At 44.5% G+C, this 27,448-nt stretch overlaps 1 protein-coding gene across 3 annotated transcripts in view; it reads left to right on the top strand.

The window, feature by feature from the left end:
* The window catches only part of WASHC1 (WASH complex subunit 1), a 37,817-nt gene that overhangs the window by 9,051 nt on the left and 1,318 nt on the right, over positions 1–27,448 (top strand). For 2 of the 3 annotated variants that reach the window (XM_059472405.1, XM_059472407.1), the window contains exons 2-10: positions 1,985–2,138; positions 17,720–17,831; positions 18,522–18,668; positions 23,028–23,164; positions 24,064–24,199; positions 25,225–25,429; positions 25,888–26,052; positions 26,257–26,415; positions 26,985–27,053. In XM_059472405.1, the coding sequence (XP_059328388.1) occupies positions 1,990–2,138; positions 17,720–17,831; positions 18,522–18,668; positions 23,028–23,164; positions 24,064–24,199; positions 25,225–25,429; positions 25,888–26,052; positions 26,257–26,415; positions 26,985–27,053 (1,279 nt within the window). In that variant the 5' untranslated portion in view covers positions 1,985–1,989. Of the gene's footprint in view, positions 1–1,959; positions 2,139–17,719; positions 17,832–18,521; positions 18,669–23,027; positions 23,165–24,063; positions 24,200–25,224; positions 25,430–25,887; positions 26,053–26,256; positions 26,416–26,984; positions 27,054–27,448 lie in introns of those variants that run through there. The other variant, XM_059472404.1, reaches the window with a different exon arrangement.

Below are 27,448 nucleotides of genomic sequence, written 5' to 3'. Positions count from 1 at the left end.
CTGTCTCACAATTAGCTGTACTCATCTCAGATTAACTTGTATGCTTTACAGCTCTAAATAATAATTTCCTGTCTGCAGAGCAGCCCCAGTCAAGAAGACTAATCAGTGTGCAAACATTGCTGCTAAAGAGTGCAGATACAGAGTCTTGCTGCCAGTGATGCATGAAATGAAACAGAGTAGGTCTAGGCTTCCTAGACTGGCAGCAGAGCCAGCTTTGTAATGGCTGGGCTTGATCTTGCAAATTTGTTAACCATGGAAAGGCTTCTACATACTCTTAAATCTCATATGATTCATTATTAAACAGCCCCACAAAAAAACCCAAAACAACTCAGCAAACCCCACATCCCAAAAGAATGTCCTTAAATAACAGTCACATCACATTTACAGAAAGCTTTTCCTACCCTACTGTGGTGTCTTCTTAAAGGAAAAATTTGGAGAGGGTGGTGTTTGTTAAATATACAGAAATGGCTGCAGGCAGGTCTAATGGTCTAATCTGTTATCTCTTTGTTTTGTGAAGCAAGATAGGGAATTGAAGGAATGTGTGAAGACCCCTCTAATTTTCACATATTAAACTGTTTTTTTGTGTTGTGACTGTCTCTCTTCAGGCTCCTGATTTTTTTCTCCAGTATGGGCTGTGTTTCTGTGTCATTCTCAGCCTGCCCTGCTGTGGAGCCAGGAATGCAGGTTGCACACAGCACTGCTCTCTGAACTGGCTCCTGCAGACTTGCAAGTACCACACAGGGAATGTGGTGCATCCTGAGATGTCCCTGTCTGTTTCTGACACCTTGGATTTTCATCCTTCTTTGTTTTGCGTCTCCTCACCTTAATGAATATTTTCTTATACAGATATATAGCTCTCTTTGGTGAAACCCTGTAATGAGCACCTGTAAAACCTGATTTTTACAGCCTGAATGAGAAGAGACACAGAGAAAACAAGTTTGGAGGGAGTTGTGCAGACCTAGCAGTAGAGTTTGGGTTAGAAAAATGTATAGATGCTTTGTTCATTCTTTAGAATGTCCTAATAGAAATGTATTTATGAGTTTGAAATTTCTAATGTGCTCAGAGAAAAGGATTTTTTTCTCTTTATGTTCTTCCAAGTCCCAGAAACTTTTTTGTTATTTTTGTGAGTAAAGACATGGGAGCCCAACTTTTTGGGAATTGCTGAGGGAGAGGTGAGCAAAGCTCAGGATGGAAACATGGATGGTGGGTGACCTTCTCCTGGCTGAGCTGTAGAGCAGTGGTACTGGCCCAGCTGCTTCCAAAAGTGTCCTTACAGCTCTGGAGCGTGGCACACAGCTGAAACATTTTGGTGACTGGTGATGCTAGAGATGTGAAAGGATTCTAAAACAAGGAGGCTTCTTTTAAGATAGTTCCTAAGGAAAAATCCAGTCCAGAAGCAGCAAAGGGCTCCTGGGAGTGTCAGAATGGAAGAACTCTCATTAACCTACTTGGAGCAAGGGTGTGTGCCCATGCATGCCTTGTAATTTCATGGCTTCTGTTCTTGGAAGGGCCTGATGGTGTGTTTGTTGGAGCAGAAGGGTAAGATGAAATACTGCCTTTTGCTAATAGGGTTGGGTGACCTGAAATATATCCACGTGGAATATGAGGAAAGGGAGGAGGAGACAGGGTGATTTGTGATGAGTCTTATTGCTGCTCTGAACCAACTTTGCTTCTAACTCTGGTCTTTGTTTTCAGCACAATACTGAGCAGAGATTTGTTTACTTTAGCATGCTAAACTAAAATTATGGTTTCCAAGAACATTCAGATAAGCAAGAGAGTCTCAGCTCACTGTAGCTGCCTTGAATGTATTAAAAATCCAATATGTCAGCCTTACCACTTGTGCCTTTCTCCTCAGCTTACCAATTCTGTTGCAAATGCTTTCCTAAAATAATTAGCGGAGCAGAAAGTAGAAGTCCCTGAATAACTGCTGTGATAAAATGGCAGTGTGTTTAATGTGTGATGACCTATTTGTTCTTTCCATTAGGCACAATGGCCACAGTAGCCCAGAAGCACTTTTTGGAAGGGCAGCCATACTCAGTGCCCCTGATCCAGCCAGACCTGCGCAGGGAGGAGGCTGTGCAGCAGGTGGCAGATGCACTGCAGTATCTGCAGAAGGTGTCAGCTGATATTTTCAACAGGTAAAGTGCTCTCCTGGGGCGTTGGGTGCTCAGCATTCAGCATTACACAACACAGGGCTGGAGTCAGGGTGCAGCAGTGAAGGGAAAGGGCATTGGGTTGGTAAGCAATGGAAGTTCAGAAAAGAGATGGAAAAGGACCAGATGCACTTAAATGTGAGTTTATTGGATTTGAGTCTGTCAAAGTTAAGCATAATGAAATGGCTGCAGTTTGCCAGAGATTGTTGGTTATTAATTTTTACTCATTTTTATTAATGACGAAAAAATTGCATTACTGCTTCTGCATTTATCCCTTATTCCTTCTTGCTCATGCTTTGAAGGGGAGGCATTGTAATTTGGAGTATCTTGAAGATGTGTCTTTTTGAATCATTGTACTTGAAGCAGTGAAGTAGAAAATGTCTCTTTGTTCTGATCTCTGCAATGTACAAACTGTTCTCTTTGGGCTTCTGGTGTTTCACACTTCCCTTTTTGTGTCCCTTTCCTTTTTGTGTCTTGGAAGGGCTGAGTGCCCTGAGTAAGACAGCCACAGTATCACAATCCATCTCTTCAAGGATTTGGGCCAGACTTGGCTCCTCTTGCATATGATCATCTTTAGGATTGGATCTTTAAGGCTGTCTGTATGGCAGATCAGAGAGATTCTTGTGTTTGCTTGCACATGATGGTAGATAATGCGGTGCTTTTTTCTGTCCAGTGCCATCTTTGGCATCTCAGTGCTCTGAGATAGTGTGGACTGTCATTTTGAAGGAAACAGATCAGCATTTACCTTAGTAGTCTAATCAGTAATCAGACAGTCTAATCAGTAAAAGCACTTGCTTTGGTTTCAGCAGGTCCCATGACTGTCTAGTTATATTTCTTATGGTGTGAGCAGGATCATGACATTCTGTCTTTGAGTTTTGGAAGGTTTTTTAAGGGTAGATTGAAGTTCTGTGGTTTCTGATAATGATCTTTTGAAGGGTAGCCTCTGGAGAAAGAGCAGTCTCTAAGGCTGAGTTCAGGTTATTGAGGTTAAGGTTTTCCACTGGAATGGTCCTTGTTTGGGCAAGAGCTGTGTGTGGGTTGGATTAACTTGAACATAAGGTCTGCTTCATTTGTGCTCCCTAAAGTAGGTGAACACTTCATGATCTAAGGCTGGGAGAAGGCTTTCTAGAGCTGCCATAAACATGTGGAAAACCCTTCTCAGACGTGGGCCTGGTTGGCAGTGCTGTCCCTCTCTGTGGGGTAAATGAAGCTCTTGATAATGCAGGAGTTGCTCTTTCTGTATCTCTATTTTCCCTGTTTCTCCTCTCCACTCTGCTGTCTAACACAGTACCCTGTAATTTCCCTGGGGAGATAAGCCTGCTGCTTTGTATGCAAGGCACTCCTGAGAACTGAGCAGTAACTGTGATGCTGTTCCCTCACTCCTTGGTGCACTCATGACTTTTAATTAACAATTTTCTCCAACAACAGAGGAGGCTTCATTGGCTTCTTTGTTTACTTTGCCTTTCCAGTGAGGTCTTGGCTCTCTGATATAATTAAGAGCGATTTAGTAATTATGCAGGCATCTGATTAGAAGTTCCATGACCTTGCTTCTTCCATGTCAGTCAAGGTGCAAAGCTTTCAAGGTGAGAACTTTGCTACTTAGTGACCTTTTATCTTCCCTTTCCTGAGACAAGGCAGCTCTGTGTTCCATTTCCAGGAAGGAGCTGTCTTACCTGGAGGAGCTGGCTGTTTGATGTGCAGAACAGCAGCTTGCAGTGCTGATGGAGAGGAAACTTGTTCACTGTGGGGGACTTGGCTGAGTGTGTCCAACTCCTTACTGCAGTACTGCAGAGATGCAGATGTTCTGGGCTTGTTTTGTGGGAACAGGTGGATTGGTACAGTGCTTTTGAGAGTGGCAAGCCAATCTGTACTTTGTGGAAGGTGGAGTGAAAGTGTCTCCTACTCTGTATGAAAAAAGGGATATTTCCACACCCAGATCTTTGTTTCCATTTTAGCTAATCTAAGTTTCTGCTCATAATTGTTGCTGACATGATAATCGAGTATGAAATCTTCAAATGAACATGTTGAAATGACACAAGGAAGATAGATACCTTTCCATTTAGGGAATTAGAAGAACATACAGGGAGCTTTCCTCCACTTCCCCTCTTTTTGGGCAACTTGGAAAATAACCCATGTGACAAGTCTCTGCCAACTCTTCTTCCCATCATTCTCAAAGAAGTTTACTTGCTGTTAACTCTGGCAAGGTACCTGGTGAATGACACTGCAGAGTTCAGTAGTTCATAGACAGTCAAGGGATGTGTGGGTGCAAAACCTCAGGTAAGCTATGGCTGAGACCTAGAGCATCCCCAGCCTTGGAGAACAGTCCTGGATTGAATCAGGAATCACTTAGAGCAGGATATACCAGCCCAGCATCCCTCTCCATCATATCCCTAACTCTCAGCAGCAGAGACCCACCTGCCTTTTTTCACATGGGCAGCATCAAAGCTTTGGTTGCTGTGCAATGGAGATTGATGTCTTAGGGCAGTGCTGTCCAGCAGTGCCTTCCTCTGAGGAAGTCCTGTCCTCTTGGGGCTGATACCAGTGCTGTGACAAGACCAAGAGGCTGCATGTCCTTCCCAACTTTATGCTTTGAAGTAATGGAAGTTTTAAGCTTGTGTGTGTTAACTGAATCCAAGCCATGAATCTGTTGTGGAAGCTGCAGTAAAAATCAGATTCACTGCATGTAGTTACTTAGATATTAATATTGCTTAAAACATAAATATTCTAACATAGCCAATCTGACATAATATCTGTTTGAATTTAACTTCTGGGTTTTTAGGAAGGGTTTTTGATATAGGTCACAGGAGCTGGGATGACCAGTTTAAACTGTAAATTAACAGTAGTCTTTCATCTATTTTCTATCAATTTCTAGCTTTCTCATCTATTTAATGAGTTTTTCTCATTAATATTTTCTGGGAGATTGTGTTGGAATCATGTGCTTTGGAGTATTTTACAGAAATGTTCTTGGAATAAGTGCTTAAAATAAGTGATGAGTTTAGATTTCCTGATATTCCCTCCTAGTTAGGTAGGCTTGTCCTTCAGCATTTCTCAGTTTCTGAGGAGTTTGGGTTGGCAGGAAATGTTAATAATCTCTAATATTGGCCATTTGCTATTCAAAGTGTTCACTTTTGAGTAATAGATGTGTGGAAAGTTGATTTTGCAGGTTATCTCATGAAGTGTTACAGTAGTAGAAAGAAATCAATTGCTTGGGATTGGAAGGATGTTATCAAGGTCCAGAATTTGCCTGTAATCCAGCCCCAAGTTGTCCTGTATACAAAATATCCCATCCTTATACTTTTTGTTTTGTTTTGTTTTTTGTTTTGTTTTATTTATTTAAAATTTCTGGTTGTTATTCTTTAAAATCTTTATTCAGTGTCTTTTGCTTGTCTGGAATAATACTTTGCTAAACCACTGTATCCTGTTTCCTCCCCAGCTGGATTCCAACTAATTTCATATTACATATTTGAAAAGGGCTTTAATATTAAGCAAAAGTTTAAATGAGAGCTGCATTCTGAAAACCATAGCTGGAAAACAGAAGCACTGTGGAAATGTTCTTTGGGGTGGGGAAGAAATCTGGTAAGGCTGTGATAAGGAAGGTAAGGAGTAGGTGGCTGGGCTGCAGAGCCTTCAGGGATGTTAATGACAGGAGCAGAGCTGAGATGTGAGTAGTTCTGAAATTGAAAATACCAACAAAATCTTAATCATGAGGTACATTTGTGTGTTTTAAGGACCTCCTTGTTTTAAACTTGCTACTCTGATTAGTCATGATCATCAGTAATGGAAGTGGGGATTAGTACATCAGTGTAAATGTGTTTAATTTAGGAGGTCTGTGGAATGGAAACTTGCCAGGAAGGGTCTTGCTGCAAGCTGTGCTGTGCTTTGTTGTGCACTGGGGCTCTGGGATGCAGCCTGGAGCTTGGACACTGCTCTGTGTGTGTTCCTCTGCTGGCTGCAAGGGTTGATTTTCTAGGAACAGAGCTGTCCACTGGGATGGCTCACCGTGCAGGTGAGTTTGCACCAAGAGACACACTGCAGCACAGGGAATCCATTTTTCTCCAGGTAATTGGGGAGTGTTATGGCTCTTGTTTAACAACAAGGTGCCTCATGGTACTTTGGAGTTGTCCCAGAGGTCATCTGAAAGAGGATGCCAGGTCTAGTTTTGTTTCAGGTCCCTCTCCTGAGAGGCTGTAGGAGCAGTTGTTTGCTGCCAGGAAGATAAAGCAGCAGCAGTGAGTAAAGAGTGAATGGAGTCTCCTGCAGACATGAGGAAATGGAGAACAGGGACATTTTGCCTGCAGCTAGTTGTTGTTCTTGTAGATAGGTGTCCAAGTAACGTGGATTTATTTTCCTTTTAAGTGTAGCACACACTTTGTAAGGCACCTTTCATTTGTTATGGCTGCCATGATCCTCTGGAAGATAACTTTGACAGCTTGTGAGGATGTAGCTTCAGAAAGTTCCTAGACTGTGGAAAGAAGACTTTAGGAGGTGACACAGAGGTGTGATCAGCATGCTTTGGAGGCTGGCAACAGCTGGCACTAGCAGGCATCCCACACCCCCAGAAAGAGGCAAAGGGAGTGTGACTGTTCTGCAAGAGACAAGGTCACAACTCTTTCTGGATGCTGCTAAAATCCTTAAACTTAAGATCTTCTGGAATCTGACCTGTGCCAAACTGCAGGAGAGGTGTTCTACTTCTGGAATTAGTCTCAAACCTGCCAAGCAAAAGGAGGCACACAACAATTTCAGACTTTAAGGAGCTCTTGAGAAGATTCTTTCTATTCTTACAGCAGTAGTGGAATATCTTGTGGAAATATGAGACAGTTTGCTTTAAAACAGATGGCATGGGCAATAGGAAAGGCAAACAGTGAGGAGAAACTAAGGTAATTTCAGTACATGAATTGTTGATTTATTTTAGTTCATGGCATTTTTTTTTGAATGCTGACAGGGAAGTCTCTTGTTTGTACTCTGTTCCTTGTTGGAGAAAATTCAATATTGAGTAGCAGCCTTCAAGTTCCTGTGAGCTAATTTTGTCCAGCAGTAAGTCTCTGTTAATTAAAAGGGTTTTGGCAAAGATCTTATGAACTTCCCCATGCAGAGAGTAATTCCTTTACCCCTCAGTCCCTGACTGCAAATGGCTGTTACTCTCTGAAAATAGGCAAGGAGAAGCACGTGATAAAGTGTTCCCTTATTTCTTAGCCCATGGTTTTGGCAATATTGCTGGATTCTCCCACTCCCACTATTCTTGATACAGTAACATCTGTCATGTTATTCCTTTATTTCACAAAGTGATACTCTACCTTCTCAACCAACTCCAGACCCTGGAGATTCACATATGCTGGAGTAATTTTCTGTTCCTATGGATGGCTTTTGTGTACTCAGTCAGCCCTGGAGGAAGAGATTCAAACAAGTAATTTTGTTTTACAGGCATGACTTCCATTAGGGATCCAGCATGGAGAAAACTGTCTGGAAAATAACACTGAGTGGCTTGAAATGTGTATTACAGGCTCATTCTGTGGGGGTGTGCACACTGAGGGGAGAGTTGGGGGAGGAACAGCAGTGCCAAAGGTCTGTTCTTCACACATGACTGGTGCATTAAATTCCCTTTCCATGGTGCTTCTTTCTGTCTGGCTGTGGTGCTGTTGGGTTTTGAAAATGGGGAAGGCTGTGAGGGTTTAGGTGTAAATGCAACTGACAGCAGAGACAGAGCAGTGCTTTTGGAGACAGGAGACCTATTTGTAGGTGCTAATGAAGGAGTTTCTGATTTTCTTCCACCTACATCTTCCAGAACCTAAATTACCCACCTGGGGTTTCTCTTTAACACACTATACCATCCAAATTCTTTAATTCAGGTTCCAGAAACTTTCATCCCTTCCTCTAAATCCACCAGACAAACATTTTATTGAAGGAATTCATCATGCTGTGCCATTAATAATTTTTATCCCCTACTCTCCCTGGCACAGCATGGTGAATTGGATTCCTTTCTTAATTCATCCAAGAACATGATCCTTATTCCGGATTAATGTGCATTATAAAACCAGGTATTTGCATTTTAATTTACTTCTAGGACTCTTGTTTTAGATTGACCAGCAAAGCTGAATCTGAAAACATGCTTGATGGGCCTAAGAGGCATAACAAACATTCCTTTTAGAAGAGGAGGTAAAGCTGTTGCATTTCTGCTCTGAGTGCAGTAGGAATTGCCTTCTGGTTATCTGTGACCATATATATATAACATTCCAACATATATACACATATATAAATATAACATTCCAGTAGTACAGTACCAAAAATCAAGGAAGTTCATGGTGTCTCCACAGTGCAGTTCTCTCTGTTGTTTTGTCCCAGTGACTGGCTAGTTTGGTTTTGCTTCAGCAATTGCTTTTGAGAGTGACATCCTGGATTTAAGCTATTCAAGTGTATGAATTTACACTTCTGGCAGTTTTGGGCTGGGGAAGGAGGTTTGGAAGGCACACTGTATGAATTTGTTCTGGTATTACTGTGAGGATAGTGTTTCCATTCTTAATGACTAATTGTGAGTTAGTGCATGGGAAAGATGATTTTTAAAATGACAATGGGGGAAAATGATATCATGTGTCTAGACCAATTCTAAAGGTGTCTGATCACTGATGTGCCTCAGACTGTTTCATTGAAATACAGAGCAGCTGTCAGTGCAAGCAGAGAGATCTCTGCTTTTTGATGCTGTAAGGAGCATCTCTGCCTGTGGCTCAAAGTTTTTGGTGGAAGAGTAACTAGAAATGCCTCAAGAAAGTAAGAAAGTGCTGTAATCACTTAGGAAGGGTGTTAGATGGATAAGGTGTCATAAAGAGTTGTTCTGATTTGTTAAAGAAGCACACTCAAATTAGCTTGTTGATGGGCATATCACAGAAGGTGACTTTTGAGATTTGAGTGTGACTGCAATTGATTGTAGGAAAATGAAGAAGTAACACTAAACACCTCTGTTTCTGAAGAGTAAATATTATTAAATAAACTTCAGTTGCAAAAAATATGTGAAGAAATCTTTCCTTTAAGAGAAGGAGGCCTGTTTGGAAAGAAGATCTATTGAAGAAATTCACTTTGAAAGCAAAGGTAAGAAAGGGAAAAGCGAAATTAGCTCGGAAATTTTGTTACTGGCAAAGGGCAAGTAACTGTTTCTGAGAAAGTCTATCTTATGAAGTTGGACTGTCTTAATTGTAGCAAAATTTTGGGTGGATCTTGGGAATCCACACTAGTTCTGGCAGGATGTTGAAGAGGATTGTTGCTGAGTAGAAGCAGTGAGTGCAAAGAAATAGAATTTTCACTGAGATGTAAGCTCTTGAAAAGTACAGGGATCACTGCAATATGATAAGCAGAAACATATTGCTGAGTGCAAAACAGAATAATGATCTGGATGCTCCAAGTCATGCTTCGAAAGCCAGTTTGGTCATTTACCAAGTGTGTGATTACAACTTCAACATATCAGCACAGTGAGGGAAGACCACAGAGGCAGACCCTTATTATGGGATCAAAGTCAGAAAGGAAGTAAGAGTTCTGAGAAAACATGAAGTGTAGTTGTCTTTAAACAGACATTTTATGGTAGCAAGTCCTTTCTCTTGGTTGGGCTTTCCTTCTGAATATTCAAGTCCAGTTGTGCAGGACAGCAGTTTTTATAGAGTAAGCACTAGCTTGTAAATGACAGCTTTTAGATACATTTTATTGAAAAGGAGACTGAAGGGTTCTACTTGTGACCTGCAAGTAAAATTTCATGTGATTGCCATCAGCTGCTTGGAAGTGGAGAAAATTTCAAGTGAATGCAAAAACCTTTACTTGTAAACATTTGTCTTAAATGTGGGTAAAGGCTGCATTTTGGATCACAAGAAAGAAATGGTGGTGGTGAGAGAATTGTCAGTATTTTGTGTCAGTGCTTGCTGGCTGTAGTTTATTCTGGTGAGCCACAGTGGGGTGGATTTGGCAATGGCAAGACATTGAAAAGGGCAGATGAACCTGCACAAGTGGCCCTAAACTCAGTAAAATGGAAAATTAGGCAGCTACTGAAAAATATGTGTTAAGTCCTGTGAATTAATGCAAAATTGTTTGAGTTAGTGAATAATGGACTGAAAATCTGATCTGCTGAGACTGTACTGTGAATTTGCCTAGGTTTTTTTTTGTTCCAGGGAACAAATGATTCCACTCTTGGTTTCACAAACAACCAAGACTTAATTAACACTTGGAAATTGCTTGGAGATCTTTGGGTGAAAAGCTATGAAGTTCTGAGGATGTTTGATTAAATGCAAAGAAAAGCAGTGCTTTTCTTGGAGAACAGTGAGAATGGGAACTGCTATCACCAGGAATCATTTTCTGCTCTGGAGGCAGGCATGTTTTGCTCAGCATTCTTATTCTTGATGACAATGACTTGTTTTGGTGAGATGAGCAGACTGAGAGCAGTGTTTGTGCTGTGTGCTGTCACAGTATGAGAAACCTCCATCCCAATAAAGGAGTGGGAGCTCAGCTTTCCTGATATTTTCAGCCTTACATCAGGGAAAGACCTTTAGAGATGATAATTTCATTGTGTTTTGTTACATTTGTGTAACTGAGCACTACTGACCTTAAGAAAACTGATTTAAATCAGTTGGAAAGTATGGGGGAAGCTAGGAATAAAGAGAAACTTCCTGACTGCCTGGCCAGGGGGGAGGAAGGCTCTGCAAATGTCATTCCTGCCACATGATCATGGTGATGTATCTTTGGTCAGGTGAGGCACAGCCTAAAAGGGCTGGGGTGGCTGCTGGTCAGTGCTCCTCCTGCTGTTGCTACCTTCAGGTGAAGCTCAGAAGAAACAGTATTTCTGCCTGGTGGCTTATGTATTTCTCTTGCAGCCCCACCTGAGAGAGGGCGCAGATCAGAAGTTTCAGAACAGGCTGATCTGCCTGCTGTAACTGTTGCTGGTAGGGAAACTGGAGCATAATGTCAAATAAGAGTGAGCTGTCTAACAGAAATATTGTCTGTGTAGAATCAGACATGGAACCCACAGTGATCCAGAGGAATCTCAGATCTTTTTAAAGACATTAGCTCTCCCTACCCCAGATATAGTTCACAACAGGGTCACCTGAGCATTTCTCCACTGCTTATGTGTGCTGTGACTCTGTGGTGATACACATTTTCCTTTCAATGGGAACAGGGAGGAAGATCTTTGGCTAGCCTGAGAATGGAGCTTTGATGGGAGAATGAGAAACCTAATCTTTGTGTACACACAGTTGATTAATTTAAGGTTACAAGGTGCCAAAACACCTTCTCAAGCTATCTGCCAAGTATGATCTATTACTTCAAGCAATATGGAAACAAAATTTATTTTTGACAGACTTGTAAAATTCTGTCCAAACAGGATTAGCCCTCCTTTGACAAGTGCTTAAAAAAAAGAAGAACAAAACTGAAAACACTTAAGGCTATTACTACAAAAGATTAAGCTTCAGTGAGTAAATACTTAAGAAATTTTTTCAAGGATTAGTGGAAACTCTAAAGATAACAAACTATACTTCCCTAGTAACTTCTACTGGTTGCAGTACTAGGATCAGCTACTAGAACTCCTCTCCTCTGAGGAAAGGCTGAGAGAGTTGAGATGATGTGGAGAAGAGATGACTTGGAGAAGACCTCATTGCAGCCTGTCAGTACCTGAGGGGCTCATAAGAAAGATGAGGGCAAACTTCTTAGTCTGTACTGGTTTTAAATTAAGAGGGTAGATTCAGACTAAGTATAATGAAGACATGTTCTGTGATGAGAACAGGTTGCTCAGAGTAGTCAGGGCAGGTTGGCCAAGGCTCTGACCAGCTTGATCGTCTGAAGGTGATTGACTCACTTCCAAGCCAAGCTGTTCTATGATTCTGTGATTCTATACTATCATCAGCTGATGATATCTCAAGAATCTTCCTGTGGCTGCTGCTTTGGGAAGCAATTCCACTGCCAGTGAGGAACTCAAAAGGTCACCTGTGAAACTCCAGCAGTACTGGAAAAGAAACATTTTCTCCATTCCTTCTTTTAGGAGTTCTTGAAGTCATCTTTCCCAAAAGTTGTCACTGTGATGGTAGAACTTGTGCTGTAGATGTATATCAACACTGTTAATGGAGAAGTAGATTGACCAAAAGTAGCCTGTATAGTTTAAAAATATAATGGTGTACTTTATTTGCAAAGAGATTTTCTGCATAGTATACACTGACTTTCTATTTAATATATATTTCTTCTAAAGAAACAAAAGTGCATCTGCTTTCAGACCAGTCAGTGGTATGAGACAAGTAAAAAGCTTGGAAGGTTAAAGAGGAACTTGTTTGTGACCTTTTTCTACAAAGGAAAAAAGAGAAGCTGCTTTTCTGGGGAGGAGAGCAAGCTGCAGGGGAAGACAGAGAAAAGTCCTGTGATGGTAGGTCAAAATTCTGAGTTTCCAGTTTTTACATAAACTTAATTCACAGTAGTGGGAGTGCCTTCTGAAATGAGAGATTAAAAATCAAAATGAAATGTTTTTTGTGTGAGAACATGACCTGTGGAGAGTGATATATGCTGGATCCTGCTGAGGATAACCTGGCAACCTTGATCACTCTCCAATCTGCAAGACCTTTCAGCATCACAGGAACAGGGCAATATGCAAATGCTGGAACACCTGCAAATCAGGCTCGAGGAGCAATCAGAGTGAGATAAACATTAATTAGTATAATACCCAAACCCTTAATGGAGGAAGGAACGTTGATTACACAGCCTCACTTGGGACTTCTTTCTGTCAGAGATGGTGTGTGATGACAGTTTCTGATTGCACTTACTCAGATAAGAAGTAAGACTTTAAAAACTGCTTAAATACGGAGAGAGAAGAGCAGAAAGCAAACAAGTTGATCTTTCGACGAGTGGTTGAATGTGCTTGGCTCTTCATAAGAGTATGTATTTTTCCTTTTTGCCTTTCAAACTTTTGAGGTGAATTGGCTTTGTGAGCTGATTTTGAATGCTTCCCTGGATACTGTGAACCATAAGTGTCTTAGCAGACTTTCCTTCCCTCTCCCCATCTTGATCCTGAGGTGTTGCCAGCTGCAGGGGCAGAAGCACTGAGTTGGAGTGGGGATGGGCTTCTCAGTGTTCATTTTGACACTTTCTTTCCTTGTTACCCTGCTCCAGTACCAGCTGCTTGGAGTGTCTGAGAACAAAATTAAATACAACAACCATAAACTCAATCCCTTCTTATTCATGCCTCCTGCAGTAAGGGAGAAATTTAATAAAAGCGTACGTCATTTAGCCAAAAAAAAAAAAAAAAGGTAGCTTGACTTTCAGGCAAGAAGCCAAGGTTTTATAGAATAAATTTACTGTATGTACTCTGAAGTTTAGAACAACAATGCCAAGCATCACCCTGCTATCTCTAAGGCTTGGAGCTTGGGCTGGGAGGTGATGAGAAGCCTGATTTTCTGTGGTGTGTACGTACAGTCCTCATTTAAGGAAAAAGTAATTTAATACTTGGTCTGCCTTATCCTCCTGTGCAACTTCATTTCTTATTCTACTCTGTACTGTTCTTTCTCCTTGGTTGATCACTTACTTTTATACTTCAGACATGAAAATGAAGTTCTTTGGTATTCTAGAGAGGTTTGCTCCAGCTTCTGTTGCCTAACCTTTCTTGTTCACCTTGGTGTGCAGCTTGCCTGTTCTCTCTGCCATTTCAGAAGTTTTGTCATCCCTGTCTCTTTTGGGTGACATGGACGTTCCACACAGACAGCAAAGGGTCTCTGGCTGCTGTGATGCTTCCTTGCAGCTGAATTCTTTCTCAGACACCAGTCTTGGAATCTGTTGGCCTATCTTTAAACCTTCTCTGATTTTAAACTTTTTTTTCTGTTTCTGTCTGATCCTTAGCAGATACAGATGATAAAAATCACCATTTTTTTTGGTTGGCACTGTGAAGTGCTTGGAGACTTGCATACAAATGTAGCATTACTGGCACTGCTGGCAATAATGGCAGTATCCAGTGTCCTGGATGCCAGATTCCTAATGCCTCAAATCTTTTTCCTGTGGGAGTAAGGAAACAGTGAATTTTCCATCATGAATACACAGAAACGGCAGAGGATGTCTTTCAGTAGGCACCTGAATGTGAGATTTATCAGAGGAGTTATAACAGAGTAAGAGGAAAGATCTGCTCTGTGGTTGCAGATGGGACAGAGGATAGGGGGCCAGCAAGAGAGGCCCTCAAGAGGTTCCCTAGAATTGGGAGGAAGTGTTCCTGGAACTTGCTGTGGCTGTTGGAGAAAATTGCCTGTAAAATGGAGAGTGGCTTAAACACAGCAGGATGAGGATTTTAGGACAAAGGAGAAACAAGAGCTAAGTTGGGGGTGAAGTGCAGAGGGCTTGAGGGCAAAAACATTTCAGAGGGACAAGAGAAAGTGAAAGCTTGAATCAAAGCAGCTGAAAGGTTGGCTTTAATATCTGCTTAGATCAAAAAATAAAAGTCTGTATGGATTAAGAGATAATCCAGTAGATAGATTTAATCTGCCATGTGTATTGCTTCCCCAAAGAAAAACACTGTGAGGGGAAGGTTGATTTGGCTCAATGCCCAGCATTTGAAGGTAGGTGATGTATTCTCCTTTTTTCACAGACCTTTCACTTGTCCTCAATGAAGCACATCCTATTGAAAGGGAGGGGCTGCAGCCTCCTGCTCCTTTGCAACTCCAAAGTCATGTTGAATTTAACTGAAAGTGTTTCTCAAGCAGAAAAGAGCACTAAGAGCAAAATAACACAGCAATGACTAAGAAAATAGGCATGGGCTGGGTTCAGATGCTCATGGTGGTTTTGAGAGGCAGTATTGGGCCATTTTATTAACACTTAATCCCTCTTGTCCTAATTGTCCTTGTCTCCTCTTTAATGGAAATTAAGATCTGAATGCCACCTTTCCTCCAGCACTGCCACTGAAATCCTTGGCCATATCCCTCCATCCCTTCCTTCCTGTTCCCTTTCTTTACAAAAGCTGGTTGTGTCCTTTGAGTAAATTCAGTTTCCACAGCAGTAGAAATAGTTGATCAAACATGAGGAGGTTTCTTCATGTATTTTTTCTGGTAAGGTATATGGTATATTATCTTTTCTAACTAACACATACAGCTGTATCTTGAGCTGTTCATGCTAACAGTCATGAACTTCTAGGAGCCTGTACATGGAATTTGGATTGGTTGGACTGAGGGGGTTTAATTTTTATTTCAAAGTTACCTTGTTCAGCAACAAATAAATTAATCTGTAGACTGATATGTATTCCTTCTGTGTTGTGGGCCGGCATCTGTACCACCTCAGGTGAAGGTTTTTTGCAGATCCTATAAGGTCAGTGGGATTTGGCCTGTCAAATCCTTGAGCAGGAGATCACAGGAGAATGTACAGGGTGCCTCAGAGAAAATCCATCATGGTTTGAAACACCTGAGCTGGCACTGGACAAATTTCCCAGCTTATGCTGGGAACAGGCATTTGGTGGGCAGTGGGGTTGGATGTCTCCTCTCTTTTTTTCCTTTGAGTGAGGGGAGGGGAAGAGGTTGGTACCTGGTGAAGCACTGGGGATAATGTGGGGCAGGAAAGGGAGAGGGAGGTGTTTGACTGCCTCACTGGACCCACTCAGGTTCATGAAGTGAAAGGGAGAAGAACACTTATTGGTTTCCAGACCTGAGCTTGCATAACTATTTGCTTAGCACTTCCTTCTGGGAGAGAAACATGTGCCTTGTCAGATGCTGAAAATTGTGTCTGGAAGTCAGCAGGGTACTGGCTAAAAGGCAATTGATACCTCACTTTTATTTGGAGCTTCAAGAAAGCTTTGTGGAGTTCTTCTAGGAGAGAGGTCTACTCTCAGGTGAGAGAGAAAATTGCATCATTGATTTGAGGGAGAGCAGCAAAGCAGAAATAAATGACTCAGTTTTTTCAGCTTTGAAGGGAGTAAAAATAGTCAGATGCCTCTAGAGAGCAGTACTGGAAATAGTGTCAATCAATACTATTATGAAACCTCTAGAAAAGAGGTGAACTGTGAGGTGGGAAAAATCTGCTGGTGAGAGCAGTTAGGAAAGATTTAGGTCCTTCGGAGGCATCTCACACTTGAACAAAACGAGGCAATGGGACAGCCCTGTGACACATGAAATTTGCTGCAGACAGGTGCTAGGAAATGCAGACTGAAAGGAACAACAGAAACTACTCTGAGAACCTATCAAGTGTAAAACTGATATGAACTTACTCCACTGAGGCAGAGGGAGGGTGTGGGAAGGAAATCATGAACAGATTTGTACTCAGTGTTGGTACAAAATACAAGCTGTTAGACTGTGTTTAAAATAAAATGGGGTAATGGAGAGTAATTCTGAGAGGGAGAATCTCATGAGGTTCAATTTTGCTCATCTCCCACTCCAAGCAGAATAAGGTAGAAACAGGCTGTGTGCTATCATGCCATATGCATAAGGAAGGATTTTTCATGCCTCCAGGAAGAGGAGAGCATGGCTATAAACAAACAGAAATACTTCAAGTTTAGAGAAAGTGAGGGGTTTTTTTTTAGAACGGTACAAGGAGAACAGGCTGCTTGTTCTTGCTGTTTTTCACTATCTGCATTGAGGGGGGGGTTATATTTCTATACTATAATAGAGAATGTGCTACCCAAAGTGAAAATACTGGAAAAGATGGATTTGGTACAGTTTGGAATTGGGAATCATGGATCACTGCTGATCTCAAATTCTTTACTGAAGGGAATTAGAGCAGGAAAAGAGCATGAGAGCTCTCTCCTCAAAAGCAAAGAGAGACTCCTGGTGAAATTTAAAGACAAAGCTTGAGATTGCTTTTCACAGGCAGAGAATGATCCAGTGGAACTGGGGTGAAAGTTCAGAAGACTTTTACAAGCTTTTACCCTTGTAGCTGGGGAGAATCTGCTGGTTATGAATAGGGAAGGAGGCCTCTTTGAGAAGGTGACTCCATCATTAGCTGTAGCTGAGGCCTGGTCCCAGCATCCCAAAGCATTCTGATGCTGATTTAGTGGTATGGGTTGAGATAAAAACAGTTAAATTATATAATAATAATTATGATGATGTAAAGGAAAATAATAAAAAATAGAGAGAAATACAACACAAGAAAGACAAGTGATGCAAATAAAACAATTGCTCACCACCAACTTGATGAAGCTTGTCAGTCCCCAAGCAGGGGACCCCAGCCAACTTTCTCCCCAGTTTATATGCTGAGCATGATGCCATGTGGTATAGAACATCCCTTGGGTCACTTGGGATCAGGTGTCCTGGCTGTGTCCCCTCCCAGCTCCTTGTGGTGGGAAGAGAGGCAGAAAAGGCCTTGACTCTAAGATCTGCTTAGCAATAATTAAATGATCCCTGTGTTTTCCATCTTTCTGTGCCCCAAACAGCCACAGGAACATCATGCTGTGAGTCATGGATTAACCCTATTCATGTTGGAGTACCTAAAGCTCTCAATAGGGTGGATACAAGCATGGCTCAACCATCACTGTTTTCACTGTGAAACAACCCATTCCCCTGAGATTCACAGCCTTCTCTGAGGGGCTGGGAAGTGCTGTTTTGAAAAGAACCACTGATTGTTCAGCTCAACAAGTGTTCTTGCCTCCTTCCTAGGATCTCTCAGCGGGTGGAGGCCAGCCGGGCACAGCTGCGGGCGATTGGGGAGAGAGTCACCCTCGCCCAGGCCAAGATTGAGAAGATAAAGGGCAGCAAGAAGGCTATTAAGGTAGGGACTTCAGTGGAGGCTCCATGGCTTCTTCTCTTCCTTCTTTCTTTGCTCCTGATATAAGCTCTGGAGAAGAAAAGGTGCTCAGCAGCTGCTGCCCACTCACCTCTCCATGCCTTACTGCTGGGCAGGATTGTGGTGAGAATCCCATTCCTGATTGGCCAATGGATGAATTTTAGACCCATGAGCCACACAGCTCCAGGCTTTATGTAACCTTTATAGGTTTCTGTCCCAGCTGCTTCCTGAGAAAGAGAAAAGAATGTGCTGAGCTAGGCCTAACTAACTCCTTCAGTTCGGGCTCATAGACACTTCTTTGAATGAAAGCTGCTGTCAGAGAAACTCCCTTTAGTGTACCTTAATCCCATTGAGCCATGTAAAACTGGTGAAAATCCTTCTTTCCCCATTCTTGCTCCATTTTATACAGTATTTCCAATTCCTTTCCTGCCAGTGGAAGCCTTTTTGCCAGTGATCTCCTAGTCCTTTTATAGAGAGAGAAAAGCTCTGGAATTCCAGTTTCAGAAGTGGCAGTCCATACATATTTGGGTCTGTTGACATAGCCCTTAGGAGCCTGTTGACTCCAAGGCTGTCCATTGGCAGCTCAGTTTGCATGTTTGCTCCTCTCCATGTGTTTCTGCCTTGTAGGATTGCCTACTTGTTGGGGTTTTTTAGTCCCTCCTTGTTTCTCCATAGGTGTTTTCCAGTGCCAAGTATCCAGCCCCTGAACGGCTGCAGGAGTACAGTTCAATTTTTGCTGGTGCAGAAGACCCAGCTAAACAGAAATGGCCAAGACACAAGATTCAGAGCAAACACCAAATGCTGGATGAAACAGCTCTGCAGGTAAGGAGGAGAACAGACCTTGGGAAGGACAAGCAAAGAGAACCTGGAGGCTGTTAATCTCTTTGATAAAGTGGGCCAGGGCTTTGGGACATAGGCTAGGAGTAGAACATATTTTCATTTGGCCTATCAGGGTGTGAGGTCAGACTGGGAAGCTTCTGGAGGTGCCAGTTGGAGAGGGCCATGTCAGTACAAGAGTTTGTCTGGGTGGCTGTGCACTGCCAAGTGTCTGGAGCAGTTCCATTTCCTGAAATGCTGCTGTTTCCTGCAGTGGTGTTGGTGGGTGCTGCTGCCTGGGCTCAAGGCTTTGGCTGTGCATAGTGAGCAGCTGGGATCAAGCTCAGAGTTGTTTCAGAAATAGTTTCTGAAGGCTGTGATATAACTTCTGGTGAGAGGGGGAAGGTAAGGAGGCTTGTGAGTGTGTCAGGAGAAAAAGGAGACATTCATTAGAGCATTTTTCTGCCCCAGGAAATCATTGCATTTGGGCATTGTCCTTGGGTTGGGAGAACAGGAGGAAGAGCTGCTGTGCCTAAAGTTTAAAAGTTGCTGTGTATGTGCTGTGTCAGGAGTAGCAGATGTGCTGTTCCTAGCAGGTTAAGGATCAGTTTGACAACTTCCCTGCTCTCCACCCCTAAAGAGACTTCCTTCCTCATCCTTGTGTGACTTGGCCAAAAATAAAGCTGCCACTGAATAATTTATCATGCTAAACTTCCCAGAGTGTTAATGGAGTTGAGACTTCACACAGAGAGGTAGTTATGAATATTTCAGCCAGGCCAAGGAAGCAGCATTGCTGGCCAAATGGAGAGCTGGCAAACTTGAGCAGGGTTCCTGCTTCCTTCCAGTCCTGGCAGTGGCACAGGCAGAGCTGCATGGGACAGGCTGGTGTCTGCCAGGGCCAGTGAGTCTGTCTGGCTGGTGGCCCCATCCCTCTGGAGTGGGGGGGAGCAGAGGCAGGCAGGGAGCAGCCGGGGAGATGGGCTCCCACCCTGAAGGGCTGGTGCTGAAGTACAGCCCCTTGCACAGGGAAGGGATGGAGAAGAACATCAGCTGTTAAAATGCTGTATCCCACAAATGGCATGGTGCACATGCCATTCCCCACAGCCATGTGCCTGGGATGCCATCTCTTCCAGTCCCAGTCAGTCTGTACCACTGCCATGTTCTGCCCTTTGTGACTAAAGCTGCCATCACCACAGGGGCTTTGTTTCAGGCCCTGGGGGATGTTTGTTGCTCCCCTCCTGTGACCCATATTTTGATCCTCTTTTGGGACTGTTGGTCTTTCTCTGGCTTTGCTGAGTCTGCCTCATGCAGCAGTGTTCACTCTTGCCAAGCTCACACACACGAGCTCCTCTGTGAGGTGGGGATGCTGCTGTCAGTGGTGAAGGATGGAGGGGCTGATGTGCTGAGTGGGGCTCAGCATGGCCAAGCTCTGACCACATTCCAGGGGGACAGGCCCTTCTCAGCCATAGCTGAGCACAGAGCCTTGCAGTAATGAAATGTGACAGGGAGAAGTCTAATGTTTGCATTTAGGCTTTCCTCAATTATTCAGGGCTTTCAGCAAGGGCTCACTGCCTGTTTTCAGTTCTGATGAAAGAGAAGCCTCTTTGCTGTGAGCACAGTGGCCTTTGCTAAACTCCACGTGCACACAGCACCTCATCAGGAAAGCAAACTCTGCTGATGTCAGTCTGAGGGGAAGTGGTGGCAGCCTGTGCTCAGCCTTTAGGGGTTTTGCTGTGGTGGGTAAGCAACTGAGTTGGAAATGTGTGTGGGTCTGCAGTTGATTTTAAATGCTTCCCCCTTGGGTTTTCTTCTTGCCCCCTCAATCCCAAGCAAGTGAAATCTCATTTGTTTAGAGGATGCTGTTTAGGTAAGGTAAGCACTGATGGGTAAGAGTGCCAGAAACACAGTGCTAGTGGTAAGCCTGGAAATCCCTCTGCTTTGCACACTGCAGGGGTAGCAGCAAGGCAGGGCTCAGCAGGGAGCTGGTTGCAGCTCTGTGGGGCTTCCCTTTGTGGTGGGAGCTGTGTCTGGGTGCTGCACATGGGAAGGAGTCCAGGCAAAAGTTACCACCCACTGCTGGAGTAACCTTGCTAGACTTCAAAAGTGTGAGTAACTTGGCAGGTGCTTGTGAATTCTGCCTCTCCCAGAGCCCACCATAGGCATGTGGAGGTTAAACCAGGCTTTTGTCACTTGCTCATCTTGAAATACTTTCCCAGCTGGCCTCAGCACTCCATTGGTGTGGGGGGATTGGGATTTCTGGTACATGCACCAATTCCATTTGTAATGGTTTGTGTTTAATTAAATGAAGAACCAGAATGACTTTAAATATTTTTAACTGTAGGTTCTTTAGAAGAAAAATGCCTGAAAATGTCCTTGGGGGTGGGATCCTGCCAGGTGCCAGACCCCAGGTTGGGGTGTTTGAACTGTCAAGCAACCCCCATGACTTTAGTATGTCAATGTTGCCAAACTTTGGCTTAAGAACTTAATGTTCCTATAAGAAAACTAATTTTTAAATGGCACCTTAACTTGTGGAATTCACAGTTGCAGGATATTTTGGCAGTGTGTGGAAGTTCCAAATTTCAGAGCCTATCTAGGTACTTGAGTAAGACCAGCACTTTGATGGCATTTAAATTAAAAGGATTATATTTCACATTTCAGAATACTCATGCTTAGTGCTTTTATAAATTCCTTAGATGAGGTTTGTAAGTAAATGGTTATTTTCTCACTACACCCTTAAAGTGATGCACAATCTTCCAGTGCTAACTGAAGTATACAAAAGAGAGAATTAAAAAAGATATATAAATGACTTGAGGGCTAAGTGTGTCTGAACAGTTCTGGCAAAAAGAGTCAGTACTCCCTCATGCTTAAAAAATTAAACATTGGGAAATGAATATTAATGATCAAAAGAACTTTCATTTTTGAGTCTCTGCTTCTACAATCTCTAAATAAGAATTTATATTTTTTTGCCTATTTGCTTACATTAAAAAATAGAAGGTGTTAACTTCAATGTATTTTTTACAAGTTGGAACCTGAATTAAATCAAAACCTTACAGGTTCTTTCTTATAGCATTTTATAGTCTCAAAGCATCATATAAACTCTTAGTGGATTAACTGAACTGTGACTAAGCCATTTCCTTGGATTTCTGGCTACCAGATTCAAGACTGAAATTTCAATCAGCAGGAGCTGCTTGTGTCCCTTAGATGTGGTCTTAAAACTTAAAACCAGTGGTGTCCATTTCTCCCATACAAGTACAAGGAGGGGAGAGGGACTCAGAGAGAGAATGGGGTGGTGCAGGGATGCTGGAAGCAATGAGGCAGTAGGAATCTGTGGACAGTATTTGGAGTGGTGACAGAAGAAAACCACAGGTGTGGCGAGTTACTTAACCTGGCAGAGTGCTCTGGTTTCTCCTGGTATGAACACTGACTACCTTGTAGCTGCTGCTTGCCTTTCTTGTGAAGAAAGAATTGTGAAGGGGCTGAGGAGGGGTCTGCAGAGGGCTCTGAGGTGGAGGTTTGTTCATCCCAAAATGTCTCTGTTCAGGAACTGATGCCTTTGCTCCCTCTGGAGCAGAGTGCTGTGGGCACTGAGCTTCATCCCCAGAGCATGTGGCAGCGGGCACTGTCACGCCAGCTGAAGCACTGCTCTGATGTGGGATGGCAACCCCTGTGCTCTATAAAAGTCAGGCAGCTCAGATGTAATAAGTCCTTTTCGAAAGGGAGCTCTATATATTATGCATGAAGTTTTAGAACTGAGAGAGGGAAGATTTCGGTTCATTAGAGTTGAAAACTCCTGCAAATCCCTCAGGCTTTGCAAAACCATCTGGCACACGTTCCAGCCTGTGCACTCCTTTCTGCCTGATCTCTTGCCTAGTGCAGGCACTCTGTTCTTTCCTAACCTCTTTTTCCTTTGCCTTCCTGCCTACCCCACCTGTGCAATCACAGCTCTTAAAACATCAAGTGAAGGCAACAGAGAGGAGGTAATAGAGAGGTGTGGGGAACTCTACCTGCCTGAAAATGTGTCATAATTGGAGACACTGTAACAAAAGCCTTTTAGGCTGTGGTGCTTGATCCCTGCCTCTGACTACAGAGCCAGGGAGGTGGTTTTACTCTGGTGGATACTTGCCAGAGTGTGTTCAGCATGACCCATCCAAGCACCAAAAGCACTTGCTGCCAGTCTGAGCTGCCAACACTTGTCATGATTGAGTGGTTGCATTGTACTTCCTAGCTCAAAGGGAGATAGAGAGGGAGCAGCAGGGTTCCCAGACCATGAAGTGCATCCAGCAGTGTGGGGTGTGGTGGCTGGGGAGAGCTGCCTCAGCAGCCATGGTTCTAGTGTCTTACCACCTTTTATCTGTCTTCTTGCAGGAAAAGCTCAAGTATTTTCCTGTGTGCGTGAGCACCAAAATTCACCAGGAGGATGATGCAGAAGAAGGCCTGGGCAGCCTTCCCAGGAACATCAGCTCCCTCAGCTCCCTGCTACTCTTCAATACCACCGAGAACCTGTGAGAGCTGGAGCAGTGCTGTGCTGCTCACCTGCCCCTGCTTGTCCTCAGAGGAGCTTTCCCTTCCTCAGGCATTGCAGTGACTGCTTGCTTTCCTGGGGCTGTTACCTATCAGGCTCTTGATAGGACAGGGTTTGATACCTCTCTGCTGGCTTCCAGCTGGAAACCTTCCCTGCTCTTTGCCTTGGGTGGAAGCAGTCAGTTTGTCCATACCTGATCCTCTACTCATCTGATTCAACCCAACTTTGCACTTTCTTTTGCTTAGTTCATCCTGCTGTACATCTGATTTCTTTCCAGCCTTGAGATATGCCTGCCCTTCTCTGCCCTGTGTGCCAGCTTAGGCACTGCTGCTTCTCCTGACAACTCCTCACAGCATTACTTTATTGCTTTTGCTGCTTTAATGTCTCCACCACCTCCCTCACTGCAGTTCTCTTTTCCACTCACATCATGGTTCTTCTTTCTGCTCTTATTGAAGAACTACTTTAAGCTCTTCTTGAGCTTTCAGCTGCTGGAGCTTGTCTTTCTTCTCCTGAGCTATGGATCATTTCTCCTTTTTGTCTGTCCTCCTGGGCCCTGAGTGAAAAATCACTGGTGTCCTGCTGCAGGCTGTAGGATGGTTTCAGGCCAGGTGGTGAAAAGGGGAGAGCTTGGTCCTGGTGGCACTTCAGTGGGGCTTTGCTGTAGAATTAGTCTGGAGGCTGCACTGGCAGGGTGGGGAGCTGCTTGCCTCCTGGTTGTGGAGGGAAAAGGCAGGAAAATGGAGCTAAAAGAAGGAAGCTGGGAGGCCCAACATGTTCCATCTTAATGAGTGAAGTCAAGTCTCTGCCTCCAAGGCCCTCTTGTGTACACTGTTTCTTCTGGCCTTGGCTCTCACTAAAATACTTGTTTTCTGCCCTTAGGTACAAGAAGTATGTGTTCCTGGATCCCCTGGCTGGAGCAGTGACCAAGACCCATGTGGCTTTAGAAACAGAGACAGAAGAGAAGCTCTTTGATGCACCTCTCTCTATCACCAAAAGGGGACAGCTAGACCGACAGGTGAGAGGCAGCTGCTTACATTCCAGAGGGTTGTGCTCAGCTCTCTGAAAAGAAAGGACTTTGATAGGGTGGTGAGCAGGTAGGACAAAAGCCCCTTACAGGGCTGCAGAGTATTCATTTATCAGAAGGACCTTGCCTGGTTTTGTGCTTGAGGTCCTGGTGTGAGCTTGATGAGTGAGACAGAAGCCTCACACTTGGCAGGCATTTCTCTCTGCTCAAGCCTTTGTTGAGTGGTGAAAGGAGAGTAATGGGATGGGATGTCAGCTCCCTTGTGCCACCTCCTGAGCCTCAGAGTCTGAGGGTGACGTTCCACTGCTAGAAGGTCCCTGGGGTGAAGTGGGGCCCTCATCATTCCTGCTGGGAAGGGGTGCCCACTGGTGCAAACAGAAGGGCCAGCCAGACTGAGCAAAGGGCTGTGCTTGCTGTACACATGGGGCAGGCGGTGCACCAAACCAGCTGCCCCAACATGTGACTGGTACCTGACACTTTATAAAGGCCATAGATGGGGTGTACCATCTTTGCTGGGACTGGGAAAAGGAGCCTGGTAATCATTTGCTCATCATGTTGGAGTGGAGGATATAATGTATATAATGATATAATGTATATAGTGAACTCTTTATTCACCGTGCACCATTCACTACTGTGTTGCCTGTGTGTTAAACACAAAAGCAAACCCCTGTAACTACTGGGTTGTGCATTTTAATCTTTGGAATGGTTCAGACACCATCCTCTTCTGGAGGAGAAGGGACTGGTTTATTTAGGCTGCAGCAGTTAGTGTGTGAACCCTTCAGAGTTCACTTGTTACTGTGAAAATAAGAAGGGTTCTGCCCTTCCTCCTCCTGCAGTCTGCCTTCCCCAAGCCTGGCCTGCAGGAGGTAATCTCTGAGCACAGAGGTGTAGGGGTAGCTGATGTACCAAGGAACACCAGCCCAGCTCTGGCTGGTGCTCAGATTGTTCCCTGCAGTGCCCCTGTTTGCAGCAAGCACATAGTCACTGCCTTACCTTGTTGCTCTGGGTTTCTTTAGGTCGCTGAAAATTACTTCTATGTGCCAGATCTGGGCCAGGTCCCTGAGATTGATGTGCCCTCCTACCTGCCAGACCTGCCTGGCATTGCTGCAGACCTCATGTACAGCGCTGACCTGGGCCCTGGCATTGCACCCTCTGCCCCCAGCAGTGCAATTCCAGAGCTGCCCACTTTCAACACCGAGTCTGTGGAGCCTTTGCAACCAGGTATTTTCAATCTCTGATCCCAGGACCCCATGAAGGAGGAAGGCAGGGATTGCTAGAAAGTGGAGATGAGGCAGAAAGTCCCTTGGTAGAAATTTTAAAATGGATGATGGATGTTGCACTTCTGGTTTAGGCCTGAGGGAAAGCTGCAGCCTGCTCAAGTTCTGGCCTGACTGCAGCTCCTTTACCTCCCTCCCCCTCTCTCTGCATAGCTGGGGAGGAGAGAGCACAGTGTATGTGTCAGCCTGGTGGGATGCCCTTGTGCAACTGGGATGCAGCTGGGGAGGGAGAGTAGGGGAATCTCAGACTCTTGCCTTGGCCCTGCCTGCTGTTAAGAGATAGTGCACAGGGCAGGAGTGCTCTGCTGCAGGTGCTGACGACTCTGATCTGTTGCTGCTGAGGTGTGTGAAGCTCTGAGCTGAGACTGGGACTCTTCAGATACAATTTCTTTAATATTTCAGATCTCCAAGACGCTAAGCTCTTGCCACCTCCTCCCCCTCCACCTCCCCCTCCGCCTCCTGTTGTGCCAACTCCGGTGCCTCCTCCACCGCCCCTGCCCCAGCCCACGGCACCCTTGGAAGCAGCTCAGGCAGGGAGTGAGGAGAGCAGCAGCACAGTGCCTGCAGGTAAGGGCTGGGCTCCTCCACAGCTGCACAGCCTCCTTCCCTTCACCTGTGTCCTTGGGGGCCTTCCCAGCCTTCCAGCAGGGGAGGATGTGCAGTGGGACGAGATGCTGTCAAGGTACTGGAGTAGCCCTTGCCGTGGGAATTTGGCTGGGCCTGTAGCTGATGCACTGACCCTGATGCTGTCTGTCCTTCCTGTCCCTGCAGCTTCAGTCCAAGGAGCCCCAAAGGAGGTGGTGAACCCCTCCACTGGCCGTGCCAGTCTCTTGGAGTCCATCCGCCAGGCCGGGGGCATTGGGAAAGCCAACCTTCGCAGCGTCAAGGAGAGGAAGCTGGAGAAAAAGAAGCAGAAGGAACAAGAACAAGGTGCTGAGACTCTTTGGCAGAACTTCTTCTCATTCTCCAGGCGGGGAGGTGTTGGGTCTGGGAGTAGGCAGGCAAGGCAGGAGCACAGTGAACTCACAGAGCAGAAAGGAGTTGTCTCCTCACAGGCTGATGGAGGTCTCAGGTGTTCACCACTCAGCCAGAGCTCTGTGAAGTTGCTAAACCCCACTGGCCCAAAGGGCATCTGTCCCAGGGCTTGTGGGGAAGTTTCATGTGTGATGCACACGACCAGGCACACAAATGAAACCCTGGGGGACAGGGCTGAACCAGTTTAAACACCTTGGCTGAGGTGAATTCCACTCAATGGATTCATTCAATTCATTCCTCAATGAATTCCACTCTTGGTTTTCCCCAGGAGATGCCATTAACCCTGCTAGCAGTGCCTAGTGTTTTCCTGACCTGAAAATGAACTGTAGTTTTGGGGCGTCATACAAAATTAGAAGTTTGGAGTTTTTTCTTTAATCTGAAGGCAGTATTGCAGGGAAATGCTTTTGCCATAGTGCTTAGCTCAGACTAATCTTTCTTCACTGACTCGTTCTGCTCTGTTTCAGTGAGAGCTACGGGACAAGGTGGAGATTTGATGTCAGACCTGTTCAACAAGCTGGTGCTGAGGCGCAAAGGTACTGTCCTGCAATGTGGGCTCCTTCCCCCAGGAAACAGGGAGAGCACTCCCTGGTACCCAGGCTGTGTCAGCCACAGCCTTGGAAACAGGAACAGAGATTTTCCTGGGCAGGGTACCACAGTACAGCTGGGAGTGTCTTTACAGAGAATGAGCAGAGGAATCTCCACCTCAAGTCGAGCTGGAGGCACTGGAGGGATTTGTGTGTTTCAGAGGATGGACCCTAAAAGCCTGTGCAGAAGGGACAGCAGTGTCTTTTCTAATCCAGTGCTTGGGCAGCTGGGCCCATTGCCCATATGGGCACTTGAGGTGCCATGGGAGGTTTCTGGGGCATTTAGATTGAAGGTCACACCTCAGCACTGGGCAGTCAACAGCAGGGACTTGCTCAGGGGAGCT

Source organism: Ammospiza nelsoni, chromosome 5 (genome assembly GCF_027579445.1).
Source record: "Ammospiza nelsoni isolate bAmmNel1 chromosome 5, bAmmNel1.pri, whole genome shotgun sequence".
NCBI classification, from domain to species: Eukaryota; Metazoa; Chordata; class Aves; order Passeriformes; family Passerellidae; genus Ammospiza; species Ammospiza nelsoni.
The sequence above is the reverse complement of the archived record's forward strand: the minus strand, read 5'-3'. Positions and strand labels throughout refer to the sequence as shown.